Source organism: Crocuta crocuta, unplaced genomic scaffold, assembly GCF_008692635.1.
Source record: "Crocuta crocuta isolate KB4526 unplaced genomic scaffold, BGI_CrCroc_1.0 scaffold345, whole genome shotgun sequence".
Taxonomy (NCBI): Eukaryota; Metazoa; Chordata; class Mammalia; order Carnivora; family Hyaenidae; genus Crocuta; species Crocuta crocuta.
In genome coordinates, this window is record NW_027527574.1 from 114,100 (window position 1) to 135,495 (window position 21,396).

At 36.2% G+C, this 21,396-nt stretch overlaps 1 protein-coding gene across 4 annotated transcripts in view; it reads right to left on the reverse strand.

Moving 5' to 3' along the window:
- Positions 1–21,396, reverse strand: part of TTC29 (tetratricopeptide repeat domain 29) — a 402,902-nt gene that overhangs the window by 85,317 nt on the left and 296,189 nt on the right. For all 4 annotated transcript variants that reach the window (XM_077770635.1, XM_077770617.1, XM_077770624.1 and 1 more), the window contains one exon: positions 2,950–3,073. In XM_077770635.1, the coding sequence (XP_077626761.1) occupies positions 2,950–3,073 (124 nt within the window). The remainder of the gene's footprint in view (positions 1–2,949; positions 3,074–21,396) is intronic.

Below are 21,396 nucleotides of genomic sequence, written 5' to 3' on the forward strand. Positions count from 1 at the left end.
GACTGTTCAGGTATATAGCTGAAATAAAGGCATTTAATATAATTAGGAAATACCCATAAGCAGCTGAAAAGAGAAACATGAAATAATTCTTCGACATTTCCTCCAGGAATGATATTTTCCTAGTCACTCCTTGTCATTTCCCTAGTTCCCTTTGTAGAACTAGAAGGAAATTCAGGATGTCATCAAGGGTATCCTCTTGTTTCAAAAATATGAGAAGGAAAAATAACTATATTTAGTTCTAATAAACCCACTTTGTTATATGTTTTCAAATCATACTTTTGGCAATGATTTAACAATTCAGATTCAGCCTGAGAAGTATTCAGTAGATTCTCTGACTTGCGGAAGTATCTGAGAAGAATCACAGTAATGCATAAAAATTGAGTTCAACATTAACAATTTTAGTAACAAATCAAGTTTTGTTTTGAAGTCTGTCATGTCATTTAACTGTTACAGTAATGTGTACTTAATATCATACTGTTTATCAGTGACCATTTATTACATTAAAATATAAGTAATCACTCAGGTGTAAGAATCAACTTGTATATTTGAAGGCATGTATATTTGAAGATAGCTTGATACCTGGAATCTTCCAAATTTTAAATTAGAATTGGGATAAACTGGGGATAAACTGGTAAAAAAATTAACTTTTGGTAGTCGACACAGCCTTTGGATATTATTCATGTCTCTCACCTTTAAGATATCAGACTCTTCTTCAAGAATTAATAACCAAAGTATAAAATACATACTGTAGAGACACAAACTCTTGGCAAAAAGCTTAAAAATGCAAAATTACAGAGAGGGCAAGATGGCGGAGAAGTAAGGAGCTCTGTCCTTGCACTCGCGCCCATACATCACACAGAAAAGATCTGAAGCCATTGGAAANTGTTTCGTTTTCCTTATGCTTTTTGCAGTTAGGAAAATATAGGCAGATTCTTAATATTTGTGCTATTCCAAAACACTGAGTTCTGGGTATTGTTTGGTAGAAGAGTAAAGCAATTTACATTTTTTTGCACTTCTGTTTTGAAGAACAATCCTTTTAAAAAGAAACACTATGTATAATTAGGAATACCAATTCTACTAGTGCAGCATGAGCTCCCATTAGACTTCCAGCCTCACAAGGGTATAAGCCGTGTCTGCTTTTCACCACAGTATCCCAAAAACTAAACAAAAGCACGGACAAGATCCAGGAGAGAGGAGTCACCAGAGTAGCGCAGTGCCACAGAGATGTGGCAGCAGATTGGGGACGCCGAGGAGAGAGACCTGGGGGGACAGCTGGGGAGGTGCAAGGAAAGAGGGGAAACCAAGCGGGGGAGATTGGAGAGAGAGGACCACCGAGTTGAGAACAGACCAGAGAGACAGGGGCAGGAGAGAAGGGCAAGGTGTGTAGGAGAGGAGGAAAGAAGGTAGAGGGTGATAGTCAAGACAAAAGGGGGGTTTAAAGACAGTGAGTAATAGAGGGAGAGGAGGCAAATGAGGCAGGGCTAGTGAGAGAGAGTGGTGTACAAAGAAATCAGGTCCTTGAAAGCATGTTTCCCATAGCAGAGACTAAAGATAGTAGTTTCATTCATTCAAATTAATTTCAAACTCTATTTTCTTAAAAAAAAGCTTAAATAATTCTGAAATCATCAAAGTCAAAAGTCAATATAGCAAATAAAAGACTGTACTGGTTTGAATACCACTGCCACCTAGAAACCTGGAGACCTGGGGTCGGTTATTTAACCGTCTGAGTCTCGGAAAAGGGGAATTGTATGATACCACCTAAAGGTGCAGAGAGTAATAATGGCTTACATAGCTGGCACTGGCTTCCCCTGCCAGGTGCGATTCTAACTGCTTTACATTTATTAACTCAATACTCACTGCAGCCTTATGAGGTGTGAAAATTGAGGCACCTAGAAGGTAAGTAACTTGTCCTAGGTCACAGATCTTATAAGTGAAAGAACTAGGCTTTTAACCAAACAGTTTGGTCTCAGAATTAGTGCTTTTAATCACTACATAAATAACCCCTCAAAAAAAGATTAAGAAAAGGTGTATAAACATTAAGAATGAAACTACCCTAAAAATGATAGATCCTATTCATTATCAAAACAGCAATTATAACTAGAGGAAAAAAGCCTCTTTTATACTGTTTCTTCAAGAAAAATCTAGGTAATAAAATATAAAGTCATGAGAACATAAATCAAAAGATCAATGCTTTATGACCAATGCATTTCACTAGTAATGACCTCTTGAATAAGATACTTTAATTTTAGACTTTCTCTTGTTTCTCTTTTCTTTCACATAACCAATCTGATGCTAGAATTCTGTATTTCCTTCAGAATTACTCTTGAGATTGTGCTTTCTTCTCCTGAGGGATGTGGGAGGGGCATCACAGCTGGATTAATAAAATGAGAATTTGGAGCAAGGGAGATGAATGCTAGTGTCAGCAGATAAGAGCCAACCATTATAATGATATTCTTTGAACTGAAATGTTTAATTGCTCTTCAAGTCCAAAACCACTTAGAATCTTCACTGGCTGTGAAGATATGAATCACTTTTAGCAGCTTGTGGTGACTGTGCCCAAGATGGCGCTCAGATCTTAGAAGAAGAGGAAATAACTGTCTTGTGCATTAACTAAGCCTTGTAGTCCTGGGGTCATTCTGCATAACATATTATGGGAAGGGGAGAGTCAAATGGGAATAGAATTTTAAAACTCTGCAAATTTCCACCTGTAAGAAAGAAACAGGGGCGCCTGGGCAGCTCAGTTGGTTAGGTGTCCAATTTTGGCTCAGGTCATGATCTCCTGGTTGGTGAGTTCGAGCCCCACATTGGGATGTCTACTGTCAGCACAGGGTCCACTTCAGAGCCTCTGTCCCTCCTCTCTCTCTGCCCCCTCCCTGCTCATGCTCTCTCTCAAATAATAATAATAGTAATAATTAACAACAACAACACTAAAGAAACACATATACTCACTTTTTCATTATAGATGTCCCCAAGCATTGTACTTGCTCTCACGACATCTAGGCTTTGAAAATTATTTCTTGCAATTTCCACAACTTTTTGCAAGTATTTAATTGCTTCTGTCATCTTTCCTTGGCTAGAATAAATAAAACAGGAAGCTATTGGAGTACCATCTCATTTAATGTCACAGTAAAGAGACGATATTTTGTGTCTCTGCTTTAGAAAGTGCAAGATGGTTCAGGATAATGAAATGTAAAACACAAATTTAAAAATCCTGTGGCTTGTCTTTGTTGGAGTATACAGTCAGTTAAAACTTAAACCTTTAAACCTTTCTGTGTTGCTGGTAGGATTGTAAAATGATGCACCTGCTTTGAAAAACAGCTTGGCGGGTCCTCAAAAATTTTAATGTACAGCAATGATCCAGCAATTTTGCTCCTATGTGTATATCCAAGAGAAATAAAAATACATGTCCACGCAAAAACTTGTACACAAATGTTCATAGCAGTATTAGTTATAGTAGCCAAAAAGTGGAAACAACCTAAAATTCTATCATTTGAATGGATACGCAAAATGTGGTATATCCAAACAATGGAATATTTTTCTGCCACAGGAAAGAATAAAGTATTTTAGAGACACATGCCATAACATGGATCAACCATGAAAACATTTTAATGAAAGAAACCAGTCACAGAAAACACAGTGTATGATTCCATTTACACAAATTGCCCATAGAACAGGCAAATCCATAGAGACAGAAAGTAGGTTAGTGGTTACCAGAGGCTGGTGAGAAGGGGAATGTAGATAGTGGCTGCTAAGGGGCGTGGGGCTTTTTCAGGAGTGACAACAATGATCTGAATTAGATTGTGGTGATAGTTGTACAACTCTGTGAATATACTAAAAACTACTGGATTGTAGACTTTAAAGGGTGAATATGGTATATGAATTATATCTCAATAAAGCTGTCATTAAAAAAAATCTTTGAAAAAACTGAGATTTTCCACACTGCTTTGTAAACACAGCCAGTCCTTTCAGGGGAGGCAATAACAACTGGAGGCATTAGAACACATATGATGAGAATTGAGTATTCAGAAATCCTTCAGCCAGGACTCTAAACAATGAAAGAGAGAGACAGCTCCAGTTGGAAGGGCCTGGCTTCTGGAAGGCATGGCACAATCATCTGGCAAACTGCAAGCATTTTTGTAGGTGAGAAATGAGATTTCATTGTGATATACCACTGGGATTTTGAAGATTGTTACAGAAACTCAAATTCCCAAAACTAACTAAAACAACTTTGGTTATCTTTTTTCTTTCATAAAGAATTGAAAAGATTTTGAAGAGCATTTAAAATCACCATTTTGAAGATTTCAGTGAATTATATTAAGAAATCTTTATTATTTGAATTCTGCTCTGATTTTATACATCTGAGTCCCCAAAAGCGCATCAGTTTTTCATGATCTGAATGCCCCTTCAAGGATATATAAAAATCTTAGTTTTATATGAGTAAGAGCTAAACAGAAAGGAGAGAGAAGAGTGGAAAGACTCTAAAAATCTCTCTAAAGGAGATAATTATTTGAAATTTGAAAGCCAATCTAAGGAGATAGGCTGTTTTAGGAGCCAGGTGTAGTGATGTCTTTTGTGAAGGATGCTTGGGGGCCCACTGAGAAAGGCATACTCTCATAAGGGCAAATGAGATTAAGAACCACGATCAAAAATATTTGAGCAACCAAAGAGACAGTAATTTTTGAAAACAGCTATATCCAAGGTATAATATGCTGTGACTGATTTTGTAGAGGTGATTGAAGCCGAAGTCCAGCTCAAGGGACATTTGACTGCTGATTCAGGGACATGCCATGAAGAATTAAAATGCTATGGACAAAAGCAAGAAGTGTTCAAAATAATGGCTCCAAATTAAGTAAGCTGAAGAAATTCAATATCTGCTGAATCTGAATCACTGGATTCTTTTTTCGCCAACGCCTAACACAGAATAGTGAATTTAAGATTATATGAAATTCTATTGTTAAATCCTATCAGAACCATTGAAATTTTTTGTTAATGTGACAACATCCAGAATTTAGAGACTCTATTTTATTTTAAAGTTTATTTATTTTTGAGAGAAAGACAGAGAGTGCATGCATGCACGACCAGGGGAGGGGCATAGAGAAAGGGACACAGGGGACAGAGAATCCCAAGCAGGCTCAGTGCTGTCAGCGCCATACCTGACGCAGGCCTCAAACTCATGAACCATGAGATCATGACCTGAGCCAAAATCAAGAGTCAGTCAGATTCTTAATGGACTGAGCCACCCAGGTACCTACAGAATTCAGAGATCTTAAAATAGCAGAACATCTATAATTGCGCTCCTCAGTTAAGTAGAATAGAGGAAAAACGCTTGCTTCTCAATGTTTCTGAATCCCTAGAATCTCCCCTTGCTTTCATAGGCCAACAGTTCCCAGCAACCATCTGTGCCATGACTCATTAATTCACAAGATGAAATTCTGAAATGCAGAGGTTGTTTTGAAATCGAGCTGCTCCCTGCATGGGCATTTCTCAGTTAATACCGCAAGAATTTACTTATAGGAGCTCCGGATAGTATGATAACGAATGTGGCATATACAGAAGTTTGGCCACAAGCTTTTAAATTATTGCAATTAAATAAAAATTTAGCAATATTTCATTGATTCTAAAACACACATTTCCCCATGTTTTAACATTTCTGAAATCAGGATGTCCTGCAACAGATAGGCATCTAATAATCATTGTCAGATGGGTAGCAGTCAGGTCATAGTCAGTGCTGCAGAATGGACTACGTTTATATTCCTGGAGATGACCCAATGATTGCAATGCCTCCATCCTTCTGTCAACAACTTTTTAAAGATGATTTCAGAATGGAATCTGAGGACTGGTTGTTTTCTAAAAACCTTTCGAAACTTCTAAAAGTCAAGAAAGTGCTAACTTCAAAATGGGCAAAAGGAATGGTCATGAGTTGGAAAAAGTTACTGGAGAGGATAGTGGAAACTATTTTAAGAAAGGCTAGAGTACCAATGTTCTTGATGACACAAGAGATGATATGTTTGGGGAAAAAACCAGCGACAGTTCTGATTTAAAAGTGATTCAGTCCAAAAATTGGACTTGGAACAGAAAGATGTTTGAGGAGTGTAGTAAATTTGATTTGTTTGTATTTTTCCATGAATGCTTACTATTAATTATGAAAATGTCTGTATGTAAATGAGGCTACAATAGCTCTTTTATTAAGTATAAAATCAAAATTCCAAGCAATGAGTGGTATTATGTTACAGTTAGAAATTTTTTTGGTAGTATGTAAGATGCATCTTCCAATAGAAACAATCTTATATTCAGTGAAATCTAAAAATAAAGCTACTTCTTCAGTATAATGGACAAGGGTGGTTTATTGGCTAGTAAGTTCTTGTGTAAAATTTTCTAGGAAATTTAGTTTCAAGTTTACAATGTGTTTCTACACTTGTATACACCGTGAAATGATCACCACCACAAGTCTAGTTACCATAAAAAAGTTATAAAAATATATACATTTTTTGATGAGCACTTTTATGATCAACTCTTCCCTGGCAACCTTCAATATGCTCAATACCATTGATTATAGTCACCCTGGTGCTCACCACATCCCCATGACTTATTCACTTCACAACGGGAAGTCTGTACCTCCTGACCTCGTTCACCTATTACACTCACTGGAAACCACCAATCTGCTTATATACAGGAGTTTCATTTTGCTTTGTTTTGTTTATTCATTGAGTTTGTTTTTCAGATTCTGCATATAAGTGACAGCATAAGTATTTATCTTTCTTCGCCAGATTTTTTCACTTAGCTTAATACTCTTAAAATCCATCCATGTTGTCACAAATGGCAAGGTTTTGTTCTTTTTTATGATGGAGTAGAATTCCATTGTGTGTATATATTAAGTCTTATTCATTCATCCATCCATTGATGGCCACTTAGGTTGTTTCCATATCTTGGCAACTGTAAAAAATGCTGCAGTGAGCACAGGGGTGAATATACCTTTTCAAGTTAGTGTTTTCATTTACCTCAGATAAATATCTAGAAGTGGAATGGATGGATCATACAGCAGTTCTACTCTCAATTTTTTGAGGAACCTCCATACAGTTTTCCATAGTGGGTGCACCAATTTGTATTCCCACCAAGAGTTCCCCTCTCCATGCCCTTGCCAACATTGGTTTCTTATCTTCTTAATAATAGCCATTCATTCATGGTTGAGGTTCTGATTTGCATTTCTCTGATAATTAGTGATGTTGAGCATCTTTTCATGGGCCTGTTGGCTATATATATGTCTTCTTTGGAAAAATGTCTATTCAGATACCCTGCTCACTTTTTAACTAGATTGGTTTTTTTTTTTTTTTAATTTTGAGTTATATGAGTTCTTTATATTTTGGACATTAACCCCTTTTAAGATATATGACTTACAAATATTCTCTCTAATTCAGTAGATTGTCTTTACATTTTGTTGATCATTTCCTTTGTTGTGCAGAAGAAGTTTTTTAGTTTGATGTAGTCACACTTAGTTATCTTTTCTTTCATGCTTTTGGTTTTGGAGTCAGATAAAAAAAAAAAAAGACCATGAGAGACTCTTGAATGCTGAGAACAAACTGAGGACTGATGGGTATGGAGGGGGGAGGGGAGAGATGGGCATGGAGGAGGGCACTTGTGGGGATGAGCACTGGGTGTTATATGGAAACCAACTTGACAATAAACTATTTGTGGAAATAAATAACAAAAATTAAAAAAAAGAAAAAGAAAACAACAACAACAAAAAACCCCACCAAGATATATGTCAAAGAGCTTACTGCTTACCTCCTCAGGGTTTTATGATTTCTGGTCTTACATTGTCTTACATTGTCAAAATCCATTTTGAGTTATTTTTTTGTGTATGGTAAAATAGTCTCGTTTCAGTCTTTTGCACATGGTTGCCCAGTTCTCCCAACACCATTTATTAAAGAAACTGTCCTTTCCCCATTGTATTCTTGGCCCCTTGGTGTAAATTAATTGAAAATATGTGTGTGGGTTTATTCTTGGACTCTATTCGGTTCTGTTGATCTATGTGTCTGTTTTTATGTCAATACCACACTGTTTTGATTATTATAGATTTATAATATAGTTTGAAACAAGGGGCATGATAACTTGCTCAAGATTGCTTTGACTATTCAGGGTCTTTTGTGGGTCAATATACATTTTAGGATTGTTCTATTCTGTGGAAAATGCCATTAGGATTTTGACAGGGATTGTACCACATCTGTAGATTGCTTTGGATAGTATGGACATTTTAACAATATTAATTTTTCCAATCCATGAACACAGAATACCTTTCCACTTATTTGTGTCTACTTCAATTTATTTCATCAGTGTCTTATAGTTTCACTGTACAGGACTTTCACCTCCTTGGTTAAATTTATTCTTAGGTATTTTATTCTTTTTGATGTCATTGTAGATGGAATTATTTTCTTTTTTAAAAAAATTTTTTAATGTCTTTTATTTATTTTTGAGAGAGAGATAAAGAGAGCCTGAGCAGGGGAGGGTCAGAGAGAAAGGGAGATGCAGAATCCAAAGACAGGCTCCAGGCTCTGAGCTAGCTGTCAGCACAGAGCCCGACACGGGGCTCAAACCTGTGAACTATGAGATCATGACCTGAGCCGAAGTCGGATGCTTAACTGACTGAGCCACCCAGGTGCCCCTGGAATTATTTCCTTAATTACTCTTTCTGATAGACTGTTGTTCATGTATAGAAATGCAACAAATTGTTGTGTGTTGATTTTGTACTGACTAAATTTACTGAATTCATTTATTAGTTCTAACAGTTTTTTGGTGGAGTCTTGAGGGTTTATATATATATATATATGTATATATGTATATATGTGTGTGTATATATGTATACATATGTATGTATACACACACACATATATATGTATATTTATGTTATGTTGTCTGCAAGTAGTTAGAGTTCTACCTCTTTTTCAAATTTGGAGAACTTTATTTCTTTTTCTTGCTCAATTGCTAGGACTTCTAACACTTTGTTGAATAAAAATGGTGAGAGTAGGCATCCTTGTCTTATTCCCGATCTTAGAGAATCTTTCAGATTTTCAGAAAGAAAATCTTTTCAGATCTTTTTCAGAAAGATCTTTCAGACTTTCACATTGAGTATAATATTAGCTATGTGTTTGTCATATATGGTCTTTACTATATTGTGGTTCATTTCCTCTACATTCACTTCCTTAGGAGAGTTATCAAAAGGATGTTGATATTTTCAGATGTTTTTTTTCTGCAACTATTGAGATGATCATATGATTTTATCCTTCATTTTTTTAATGTGGTGTATAACATTGACTTTTTTTATTTTTCCTTTAATTTCTCCTTTCATTGGACCACCGGGTGTTCAGTAGAATGTTGTTTAATTGCAACATATTTGTGATTTTTCTGTTTGTTTTTCCTGTAATTGATTTCTGGTTTTATACCACTGTAATCAGAAAAGATGCTTTATTTGATTTCAATCTTCTTAAATTTATTGAGACTTGTTTTGTGCTCTAACATATGATCTGTTGTGAAGAATATTCCCTGTGCACTTGAGAAGAATGTGTATTCTGCTGCTTTTTATGGAATGTTCTGTATATTTCTATTATGTCCAACTGCTCTAAAGTGTCACTTAAGGCTGACGTTTCCTTACTGATTTTCTTCCTGAATAATCTATCTATTGATGTAAGTGAGGAAATAAAGTCCCCTACTTTTGTTGTAGTGCTGTCAATTTCTCCTTTTTGGTCTGTTAATATTTGCTTTATACATTTAGATGCATAAATATTTACAAATGTTATATACTCCTGTTGGCTTGATCCCTTTATCATGATATAATTCATTCTTTGTCTTTTATTACATATTTTGTCTTAAATAGTCTCTTTTAAGCCTATTTTGTAAGCATAACTACCCCAGCTTTCTTTTGGTTCCCATTTGTATGTAACATCTTTTTTATCCCTTAACTTTCAGTCTCTGTGTATCCTTAAATATAAAGTTAGTCTCTTGTAAGCATCATATAGATGGGTCTTGTTTTTTGTTTTGTTTTGACTCGTTTCACCATACTTTGTGTTTTTTTTTTTTATTTCTAGGAGAGAGAGAGACAGTGTGAGCAGGGGAGGGTCAGAGAGAGAGGGAGTCACAGACTGAAACGGGCTCCAGGCTCCGAGCTGGCAGTCAGCACAGAGCCCGACGCGGGGCTCGAACCCACGAACCGCGAGATCATGACCTAAGCGAAAGTAGGACGCTTAACCGACTAAGCCACCCAGGCGTCCCCATACTTTGTGTTTTGATTGGATAATTTGGCCCATTTATAGCTCAAGTAATTATTGATAGGTATGTGCTTATTGCCATTTTGTTAACTGTTTTTCTGGCTGCTTTGTAGTTCCTCTGTGTTCTTGTCTTTTTCTCTTGATCTCCTCACTTGTGGTTTGATGACTTTCTTTAGTGTTATGCTTAGATTACTTTCTTATCTTTTGTGTACCTGCTATAGATTTTTGTTTTGTGGTTGCCATGAGGGGGACATATAGTAGCTTGTATATATAAAAGCTTGTTTTAAGTTGATAGCAACTAAAACTAAAACTCTACATTTTTCCTGATCCTGACTCTGTCTAATGTTTTTAATGTTGCATTTTACATCTTTTTATTTTTGTATTCCTCAAGAGATTATTGTAGTTACTTTAACTAGTTTTGTCTTTTTTTGTTTGTTTGTTTTAAGAGAAAGCCAGACAGACTACAGGGAAGGGGCAAAGAGAGATGGGCAGAAAGAATCCCAAGCAGGCTCCATGCTGAGCATGGGGCTCAATCCCATGACTGTGAGATAAAGACTTGAGCCCAAATCAAGAGTTAGATCCTTAAGCAACTGAGCCACACTGGCACCCCTTAACTAGTTTTGTCTTTTTACCTTTATATGAGTTTTATCAGTGACTGACTCATTACTTTTACTATAAGTTTACCTTTACCAGTGAGGTTTATACTTTAATATGTTTCACTTTTGCTAACTAACGCATTTTTTTTAAAATTAAAGTAGTCTCTTTAACATTTCTTGAAAAGCCAGTTTATGATGGTGAATTTCTCTAGCTTTTGCTTGTCTGGAAAATTTTTGAACTCTCCTTCAGTTCAGAATTAGAACCTTATTGGGTGGAGTATTTTTGGCTGGAACTTTTTCCTTTCAGCACTTTGATTATATTGTTTGCCTCTGTTCTCACTTGCAAAGTTTCTGCTGAAAAATCTACTGATAGTCTTTTGGGATTTCTCTTGTTTCTCAAGTTGAAAAAACAACTTGCTTTTCCCTTGGTCCTTTTAAAATTTTCTCTTTCTCTTCATCTTTTAACATTTTAATTATTATATGTCTTTGTGTGAACTTTTTTGGTTTCATATTATTTGAATATGTCTAAGATTCCTGGATATAGATGTCTGTTTTTTCCATATTAGGTAAGTTTCCAGCAGTTATTTCTTCAAATGAGTTTGCTCCCACTTTATCTCTCTCTTCACCTGCTGGCACTCTTACATTATAAATATTATTCTGTTTGTTGTTGTCTCCATGGTCTTCTAAGCTATCTTTACTTTTTAAAATTCTTCCTTTTTTTTTGCTACCCTATTTGGGTGAATTCTACTGCCCTGTCTTCTAGATCACTGATCCTTTCATCTGCTTCATCTAGTCTGCTGTTGAACCACTCTAGTTTATTTTATATTTCAGTTATTGTATTCTTCGGCTGTGTGACTTCTGTTCTGTATTTTCTTATATTTTCTATCTCTTTGTGAAGTTCTCACTGTGTTCATCCATTCTTCTCCCAAGTTGTTGAGTGCCTAAATTACCAATACTTTTAACTCTTTCAATAAGTAAATTACTTATTTCCATTTTACAGAATTTTTTTCTGAGGTTTTATCTTGCTCATTCATTTGGATCATAGTCCTCTAGAGGTTTTCTCATTTTTCTTGACGTTCTGTGTTTGTTTCTATGTACTAGGTGAAACATTACCACTCTCAGTCTTGAAGGACTGGCCTTGTATAGGTAATGAACATTTTTGGTCAATGTTGTCCTAGCTGAGAGACATCTCAGGCAGCACCTAGTTTCAGGCTGATTGGAAGCAAGACTCTCAGGCAGCAGCTTTAAAGTACTCAACTATATATAGTCATGTGGGGCTATAATTGTAAACTCTGCTGGCCTTCAGACCAGGTGACCTGGAGGTGTTCCCTGGTGACAGTTGCAAAAACTGGGGCTTCGGGCAAGTGTATAAACTCCTTTCTGTAAGACACCAGTGCATTGTACCAAGGCAGAAAGGATGGAATAAACAAAAATGTCTCCCCAAGGTCTACATTCCCTGAGAGCACCTCTGTGGCCTCTAGGTATGTGGCAAACTTGAAATCTGCCCCTCAGGCTCACTTTCCAGGACAAGTAAGTACACCTCTTTCTCAGAAAGACTGGGAATATGTTTCAATCTTCTGTCTTGGTAGTGCTGTGGATACTAGCCTGCCAAGAACTGTCTCTCTGTTACAGTCCCATGTGTTCCAGAAATGCAGATCTCTCTCCTCTGGCTATCAGAGCCAGATGACTGGAGCATCTCCTGTGTATACTGAATATGCCTAACAGTTTTAGCAAAACAGCAGGAGAACACAGGGCCAGGGTACACTTGCTGGAGCTATCAAGGTAGAGAGGGAGAGAGTGAAAAAGTGGCACCTGTCAGTGCCTCTGTCCCTGGAGAGAGTCCCATAGGCTCCGCCCCTCTAGCATATGCTTTAAGATCAGCAAACTTCACATACAGACTATATACTTTTAAGACTGCTACCTTTGTGATGGTCCCTGAGGTAAGTAGGTCTGCATTCAAGCTCTTTAAGAGAAGTACTCTAGTTCCCTATAGCACTTTGGGTTTCTTGGATGTGAGCCTCATTGGTTTTAAAAGCCAGACATTTTTGGGATTTGTCTCTTCATTGCAGGTCTCAGGGATTAGGGTGTCTAATGTGGGGCATGAACCCCTCATCCTTCAGGGAGAAGTTACAGATTTGTGAGATTACTCTTGATTGTGGGTCACCATGCTGTAGCGGGGTTTTGGTGTGAATGCTTCTCAGCCTCTCCCACCCATCTAGATGTCACTCTTTTGCCATTTGTTGTAAAGGAGCTATTCGGCTAGTTTTCATGTCTTTTTTTCAGAGGGAATTATTCCATATGTAGCTATAGACTCAGTGTGTCTATGGGAGGTGAGTTCAGGATCTTCATATGCCACTATCTTGGACATCCTTTCTCAAGCTGCCTTCAAACAGTGACTGAAATTAAATATTTAGTCTACATGCTATCTTTCTATGATCTGTATGGAAATAAACACAGCAGCTCCAAGGAACAACTGCATCATTATCTCATAGTCTTTGATCTATACTAAATATTTAATAAAACTAGTCTTCAAATGTCAAAGAGGGGTGAGTTGTATGGTATATGAGTTATATCTCAATAAAGCTGTTATTTTTTTAACAAAACCCTTAAAAAGTTTATAAAGGTAAGTGGTAGTTTGTTCTTGTAAGTGCCCCTTAGCTGTGAAATCTTGGGTGTCATTAAAGTGATCTATATATGTGTTACTTATATACTGGCAAAATGTTTAAAATGATATACAGTTACTAACAGAGTGCTTAGCATATACTAAGCCTTCATATATTTTAAAATAAAAGAATGGTTGAAAATTTGAGAAGGGAAACACCTGTGCAGTACTTATAAAAATTAAGCCTCCAGGTAACTTGTGAGAACATCAGTTATTGGATGTTTGAAGTCTATGACTGTTAACTCCTGTCTCCTGGATATTTTCATAATATCAAGAACATCTTTTTATTTCAGTAATTTTGTTGAGAGACTATCAAATGCCCTAGAATGTGCTAGTTTCTGGGAAATATGGTTCCTGACAAACTGTCAATTTGAGGAGATAAATATAAACATCTGTACATAGAATTAACTGTGATAGGTACTATGAACTGTCTATAGTGCTTTGAAAACCTAAAGCACATTTATTTGAATATCTTTATAAGAGAAAGTCTAGTGTTTTGGGGGTAAATTTAGTCTTAAAAGGGAGCAAAACAGATTTGGAGCCTAATCCAGTGAATCCAGTGGAGATTTCAAAGTATCTACATATATTTGAAAAAAAGTAATATGTATTATGGGAAACATCTTTGAATTTTGAACTGCATAAAATGCTTGGGGTACTTATAGATTCACAGGTCCTTTGCTCTACTCCCATCTTTCTTCTCCTTCAACCTTACACAGATCTTCAGCACAACTTGGGAGTTGCTGCTGTTAATTGTCTCATATTTTCCTAAATGTTTCTTCCTCGCTTGCATCTAGAACTCTTGACCAATCTCTATTCTCTCACTTTCCCTGTATCTCTCATTTTCACAGGTAGTTCACTGACATTGAGATCACTGACTATCCAAAGTTGGCTATTTCCAGAGTTCTGCCCCACGCATTCATTTCCCCTCCATTAAAATCTTACTATGGGCAATTTCATTTCCCATAGTATGCCATGCCTTAACCCCTATATGCATATGTCTGGCAAATTATATTTCTAGTCCTGATTTTTCCCTCTGTGCATCACATCCATATTTCCAGCTGTCGAAGACATACCAAACATGCAAAGGAAGATAATTTCCTCCAAGTGATGTCATCTAATCATAAGACTGATGGCAGTTTTGTTAAAACTCTTGCATAGTCCAGTGGTATAAAGCATTCATAAGAAATTTAATGAGTTTTGTTTCAAAAATCAGATTACCCATGGAGATTATTCACTGTGTTTTCTAAATGTGTCTCTAAATCCTTTTGGCTGTTTCCAGAGATCAAACCTACCATTCAAACAATGTGCTGTTATTTTGATGCTATTTTGAATATATATATATATATATGTATACATCACATATGTATACACACACACACACACATGTACATACACACACACACCATGCCACAAACTCACAAAGCATTTCAAAAGAGAATAATTTAAACAGGTAGTGTCAGGATTAGAGGTATCAACTTGCATAACTTCCCAAGATTTGATGAAGATAACATTTATATTCATAGATAAGCTGTGGAGTATTTCCAAAAATAAGTTGTACTGCTTTAAAGTCACAGTGTGTTATGGTAGAAAGATCTAGGCTTGAAACCTAGATTGGCCTCTTAGATGAGTAACTTTGATCACATCTGCATTGTTTCTCAGCTTCAGTTTCCCCATTTTTAAAATGGCCATATCTTGTTGTGGATGAAAAATTACATATATGTATAGACTGAAACATGGTAGTGATTCAATAAATGACAGCTGGTATTATCATTACCTCTCAGTTAAATAGAAGGCTATCATATCCACAGCTCTCTACCTGATATTATCTACCACCAACTGAAAAGAAAAGTCAAATAGCTAAGCATTACTTTTTGAAAATCTTCCATCATGCAATGAATTAAATGCCACAATGTGAATGTACACTCTGCAAGACAGCACATAAGGTTCTGGTGTCTGGCTTTTAGGGGGCAGGGTCAAAGAATTTACACTTTTTTGTTTACTTGAATGCCAGGTACTATCAGGCATTCTTTTTTCTCTTTCTTATTGGTAAAAGAATGCTCTACATATGAGAAATAGAATGGAATTTCACATTCTTAAAGTTGTGGATATTGCTGTTTATGATTCTGTTCTCATTTTTTTCATAACAAAATCATGAATAATTTTCTTCCACATTTAGGCATAGTTCAATTCTCCAGAAAAATTACATATTGTTTGAGGAATATTTCAAATGCAGATGGAGTAAAGCACTATGTGAGGTGTGTTTACTAATTTAAATATTTGTTTTGTGGAACAACTAAAATGGTATTGAGAGAGCTGAAGAGTATAAAATTATTAATAAATAAAATAGTACATTATTTAGAATTTTGAGAAAAACCTGTGGATTTCTAGGACTAAAAATGTTTTATCAAATTGGTGTGAACTCTCCAAGCTCTTTCTTGAGCTGCAATATTCAACAACAAACTATCGATGAAATGAGAAAAAACACAGAGACTTCTTCGCATATCACTTTAAAACCTCAGGGAAAAATTATTTTTATTTACTTAAAATGGACTCACTGGAGGGTTATTTATGTTCATGTTCCTAAAAGCTGATGTATTTTTGATGGAAGTACATTTTGGATTAAGTTTGGCCTGCTGAGGATTGTTAAATCAACATACGCAAACGAAAAACCAAATTCGGTGAGCAAGAAATACAAAATAGTATACACAGAAATATTGCTGGGTGAGTGAGTCCAGTTGTTTCTCTCCCAAAGGAGCAACAGACTTCCCAAACATCTGAAATTATCTGGAACTTGCTCTGAACAAATAATGCTAGAGAAAAAGTCTTTCTATCACAAATTGTATGCTCCACTCAATGAATGCACAGTGCTACAGTCAGCAAAATTATTACTCAAGCATCTGAAATTTGAACATTATGTATTGCTTACAGGGTTTCCAAATTTCAAAGTTAGCAATAGGTTTAGAAGCCAGTCTTTCTTTGGAAAGGAAAGAATAAAAGATTTTCTTATAGAAAAGCTACAGATTATTTATATAAGTTAAAGGACAAGGTTAAAATGTTAGACAAATATTAATTCCAGTTTTCTATGTGCAGTGCACAGGTGCAACTTGAAAAGCATATTATATGGTATAATCATTAAATTCATTCAACCAGACCTTAGAGAGTTAAAAACATATATTCTGAGGAACAGGACTGCTCGGTCCAAAGGATGAGAATGAAGCAGTGCAGAATATTTGTGTATCAAGGTGATTCCAGTTTCCAACTGGGAAAACAGGACTGTTAACACCCACATCCCCTGACAACTGTCCAATTATGTATATCACACTTGGCCTACTGTTTGCAGTAGAAGTAATCAATAAAGGATGTGGTTGAGTGAACATAGATTTTGGTTGAACCAATGCATGAAAACTTAATCATTTACTCAGAGAGAAGAAATCAAATAGAGCAGAGATGAAACAGCCACTAAGGGGTTTGTTGATTGTGCCACCAAGTTTGTGGGCCACAGATGAAAGTAATAAGGCAAATGGAATCAGTGACAGGAGAAAATGTAAAAAGCTATTCTTAATTTCATGAATTAATAGAAATGTTTTGATGTATTTTTGGGGGGTCATTTTTAGGAAATTTCACATCAAAGCCTGGATGTTCCATTTTAAAGAATATATGAAAATTACTAGGGCATGTCATTTCTCTCAAGCTAAAGAAATTAATTTCCAGCTATACCAGAAAGGTAATTTTCACACTTGAAACTTTGTACTGATTGATTGAAAGATCTCCACCGTGGAAAGTTTTCTAGGAAATGATTTAACCTGAGTTTGCAAGAAAATTTACAATGAGTATGGAATAAACCCAGAGGTAGGCTAGTTGTGACCAATGTGTCTTGAATAATTCTCATCTTTGTGATTTTCTTCCCCCTAGATTCTTTTCAAAAGTCATCCTGATTATTTGGAGAGTTGTGGCATTTCAGTAAAATGAGTTATTTCAGTAAATGAGGTCAAAAAAACTGCTGTAAAGAAAATTGAGGAATTTTGCTCTCTGTATTTACTCAAACTGTCTGTCTGTGTAATAATAATATTTACTTGGTAACATCTCAACTCACTCTGTTTTATGCACCATAATTCTGGCTTTTATAGCTGTGTCATAGGCAATTGTTATTCTTTTAGAATATCAGCCCTCCACCCCCTTTTCCAAGTGTTGGAGAGGAAGACATGGTAATGCTTATTTTCTGTTACACCCCTTAACCCCTTGTGCAATTAATACTATTCAGAACAACAGCAAAAATAACACACCCTCTTCACTATTAAAACCTTCATCAATAACTCTAATGGCATGGCTGGGTCTAGTATTACCAAATGGACAACTCTGTATTACCAAGTCCGTAGTCTTGAGAGAATGTGGTGTGTTTTTCAATTGAACGCTCAGTATAAATTCTTATAAGCATTTTAGAAGCTTCTAGCCTTAAAGATTATTCACCTTTCATGCACACTCAGCTGATAGCTTTAGACACACACTTATGATAGTCATGGCTATCCTCTTCCATTTCTTTTAAAGAGATAAAATATATTTATAGAGATAGGGCTACCATTAGTGAAACTTGTGCAATTGCACAGGTTAGGAAAAAGATATTTAGAGAAAATGCAAAGCTTCATATGCAGCCTGCTTTATTTTTCTGCCGCCACTGCCATAATTTCCTCTATTTTGGTTGTTCTACATTTCTTGCATGTTGCTGCAAATCTGAAGGCAGTTTGGGACTATGAAAGAGATAGATGTGTGTGTGAGTGTGAGTGTATGTGTGTGTGTGTGTGTGTCAGTGTATCAAAGAACACTGAGCTCTTAAAGGGAAAATTTTTTAAAATAACCACAAAATCTATATGAATGCATTTTTAGTAATCAGTGGACTTGATTTAATAAGGCTTCTTAGATATCTAAGATATGTTGTCTACCTGAAAAGGACTTTTGTTTTTGAAAAATCTCTTTCTTGAATTATTTTACATAAGTGGTAAAAGAATATGCTGAGGCTTACACTCCCCTGAGTGCTACTCCTTAACTACCAGTAATGCTGCAAAATGGCAGATGTGGATTGGAAGGCTTGCAGCATCCCTGGGGTACTTCTACTTTACAGTCCCATAAGAAGCATCTCCTGTACTCTTTTGTGTATTGTACAACATCAGAATACTAAGAACCCATGTCTACCATACAAATCATTGACATCTTCATTGTTACTTAGTAGTAGACAGGAATTTTTGTGAGTTGAATTTGTTTCATTTGGTACAAAAGTGAGGTGGGGATCAATCTTCCTGCCTATTACATGTTTGCCCTGAGGCAGGTTCCTAGACTGTTAAGACTGTAGAAATAGAATTGTCCCCATTCCTTCCAAAGACACACGCTACTTTACGGTATATCAAAATAGCTCTATACTGTTCCCCATCTGAACTCCAAAAAACACTTAAGCAGTCAAATTAAAACATTAAATTGTCTGTCTGTTGTTGTTGCCAATATTTACCAGATAATTGTTCACCTCTCCCCTTAGCTTTTACTGTATGGACCAGGAATTCAAATCCTTGACCAGAGACTAAAATATTCCAAGCAAGATGCCTGTTTTTTACAGGTAAGAATTATTTTGGGGCACCTGGGTGGCTTAGCCGGTTAAGCGTCTGACTTCAGCTCAGGTCATGATCCCACAGTTCGTGGGTTCGAGCCCCGCATCGGGCTCTGTGCTGACAGCTAGCTCAGAGCCTGAAGCCTACTTCAGATTCTGTATCTCCCTCTCTCTCTGACCCTCCCCTGCTCACATTCTCAATCTCTCTCAGAAATAAATAAAAACATTTAAAAAAAGAATTATTTTAAGGTAACCTCATTTATCTAGAAGTTTAAAAAATAAGACTATCAGTAACCAAAGGACAACATTTATGACATAGGGAGTGCTCAGTATCTGTTTATAAAATGAAATATTTTTCCCCTGGTGTTTTATCTCTTTAGTTATGTTAGAACATATGTTGTTTTATAAAAATTATTTTATAAACATGTTAAGGGATGAGTTTATTTAACTGTACAGGCTTAGGTCAGGTCTGCTACTACAAAGCAAGACAAAAACTTCCAACCATTTTCTACTGATTCTGGGCAGTGTTAACAGCAGAGTCAGGTAGAGTACAACCTTGGATTGCGAGTAACTCCTTCTGTGAGTGTTCTGCAAGACGAACAAACATTCCTAATAAATTTTAACTTGATCAATGAGTGAGGTCTTGTAATATGAGTAGTTCCTGATGCCGGATATCACATGATTACAACTGATCCAACTGTTCTTGAAATTTGCTTTGATATACAAGTGTGTTGGATTACAAGCATGTCTCTGGAATGAATTATGCTCACAAACCAAGATTTTACTGTAATTTTAATAATCAAAATGAACTGCACCAAATGGCACAGAGTTGGTGTGTTACAAATAGACATTAAACCAAAAACTTACGAATGTCTTCTTTGTGTCCAAACACCTACCTCCTTCGAGTTGTTATGTGGAAAGTACAACTTTAAGGGACAGCTGGGTTGGTTTTCCATGGGCTAGTTACCGATCTCTACTTGGAAGAACCACAATATTCATGGGTTGCTTGCTTTATTCATGGCTGGCCCTGCCTTCCTGGAGTAAATATCCTTATTTTCCTTATAAATATGTCTGTGTCCCTAACCATGTATTCAGTCACGGCTGTATGCCTTTTCTTTGGTATTTTGTAGGGTACGTTTCATTTCATTGACATTGGTATTTTAATATTTAATTATTTATTTAATAATTAATGATTCTTACACTAGCAATGGTAATTATATAATGAGGATGTACTTTCAGTTCCCTGGGCGTTTAATCTTTTAAATGCCTTTTTAAAAAAATGTTTATTTTTAGAGAGAGAGACAGAGACAGAGACAGAGACAGAGAATGCATGTGTAAGCAGAGGAGGGGCAGAGAGAGAGGGAGAGGGAATCTTAAGCAGGCTGTCAGTGCAGAGCCCACATGGGGCTTGATCCTGCGAACTGTGAGATCATGACCTGAGCCAAAATCAAGAGTTGGATGCTTAACCAACTGAGCCACCAGAGCATCCCTTAAATACCTCTTAAATAACAATTTTATCTTTTTAAAACACTACCTTGTATGTGTTTGCAGCTGAAATATAGAAATTAGAACTTGACACAATCTGTATCTCTTCTTTCTCTTCTTTGTCTTACTACAACTACTAACTACTATTACTACTACTACTACCATTATTAAAAAGCCAGATCTTGGGTATAATATAAGATACCCAAAACCACAGTCTTAATTTGGATAACTTTTCTTATTTTATCTTGACTCAAACATAACATTATGACACAATGAAATAATTAAATGGAGTGTACACAACAATCACAATAAAATGAGTGAAGGGCTAAAAAAATTTAAAAAATAAGAAAAAGGGGGCACCTGGGTGGCTTAGTCTGTTAAGCGTCCGACTTTCGCTTAGGTCATGATCTCGCGGTTCGTGGGTTCGAGCCCCGCGTCGGGCTCTGTGCTGACTGCCAGCTCAGAGCCTGGAGCCTATTTCAGAGTCTGTATCTCCCTCTCTCTCTGACCCTCCCCTGCTCACGCTGTCTCTCTCTCCTAGAAATAAATAAAAATATTTTTTAAAAAAATGGGTGAAGGGCAAATCATACGTTTTCCATGGAAAAATTTGTATCAGAAGTCATTCAGGTATACTTTTATTACATTTTCTGTTTTAAATGAGATTTTGGGAATATTGTTTTTGCATTCAGTTGTTTATCCAGATATGTGTGCTCAAAGACAGATGTCTTAAAGGAAAAAGCAAGACTGAAACACAAATGAAAACTTTCCTCAAAGAAGAGATCTCAAAAGGTTATGACGAGT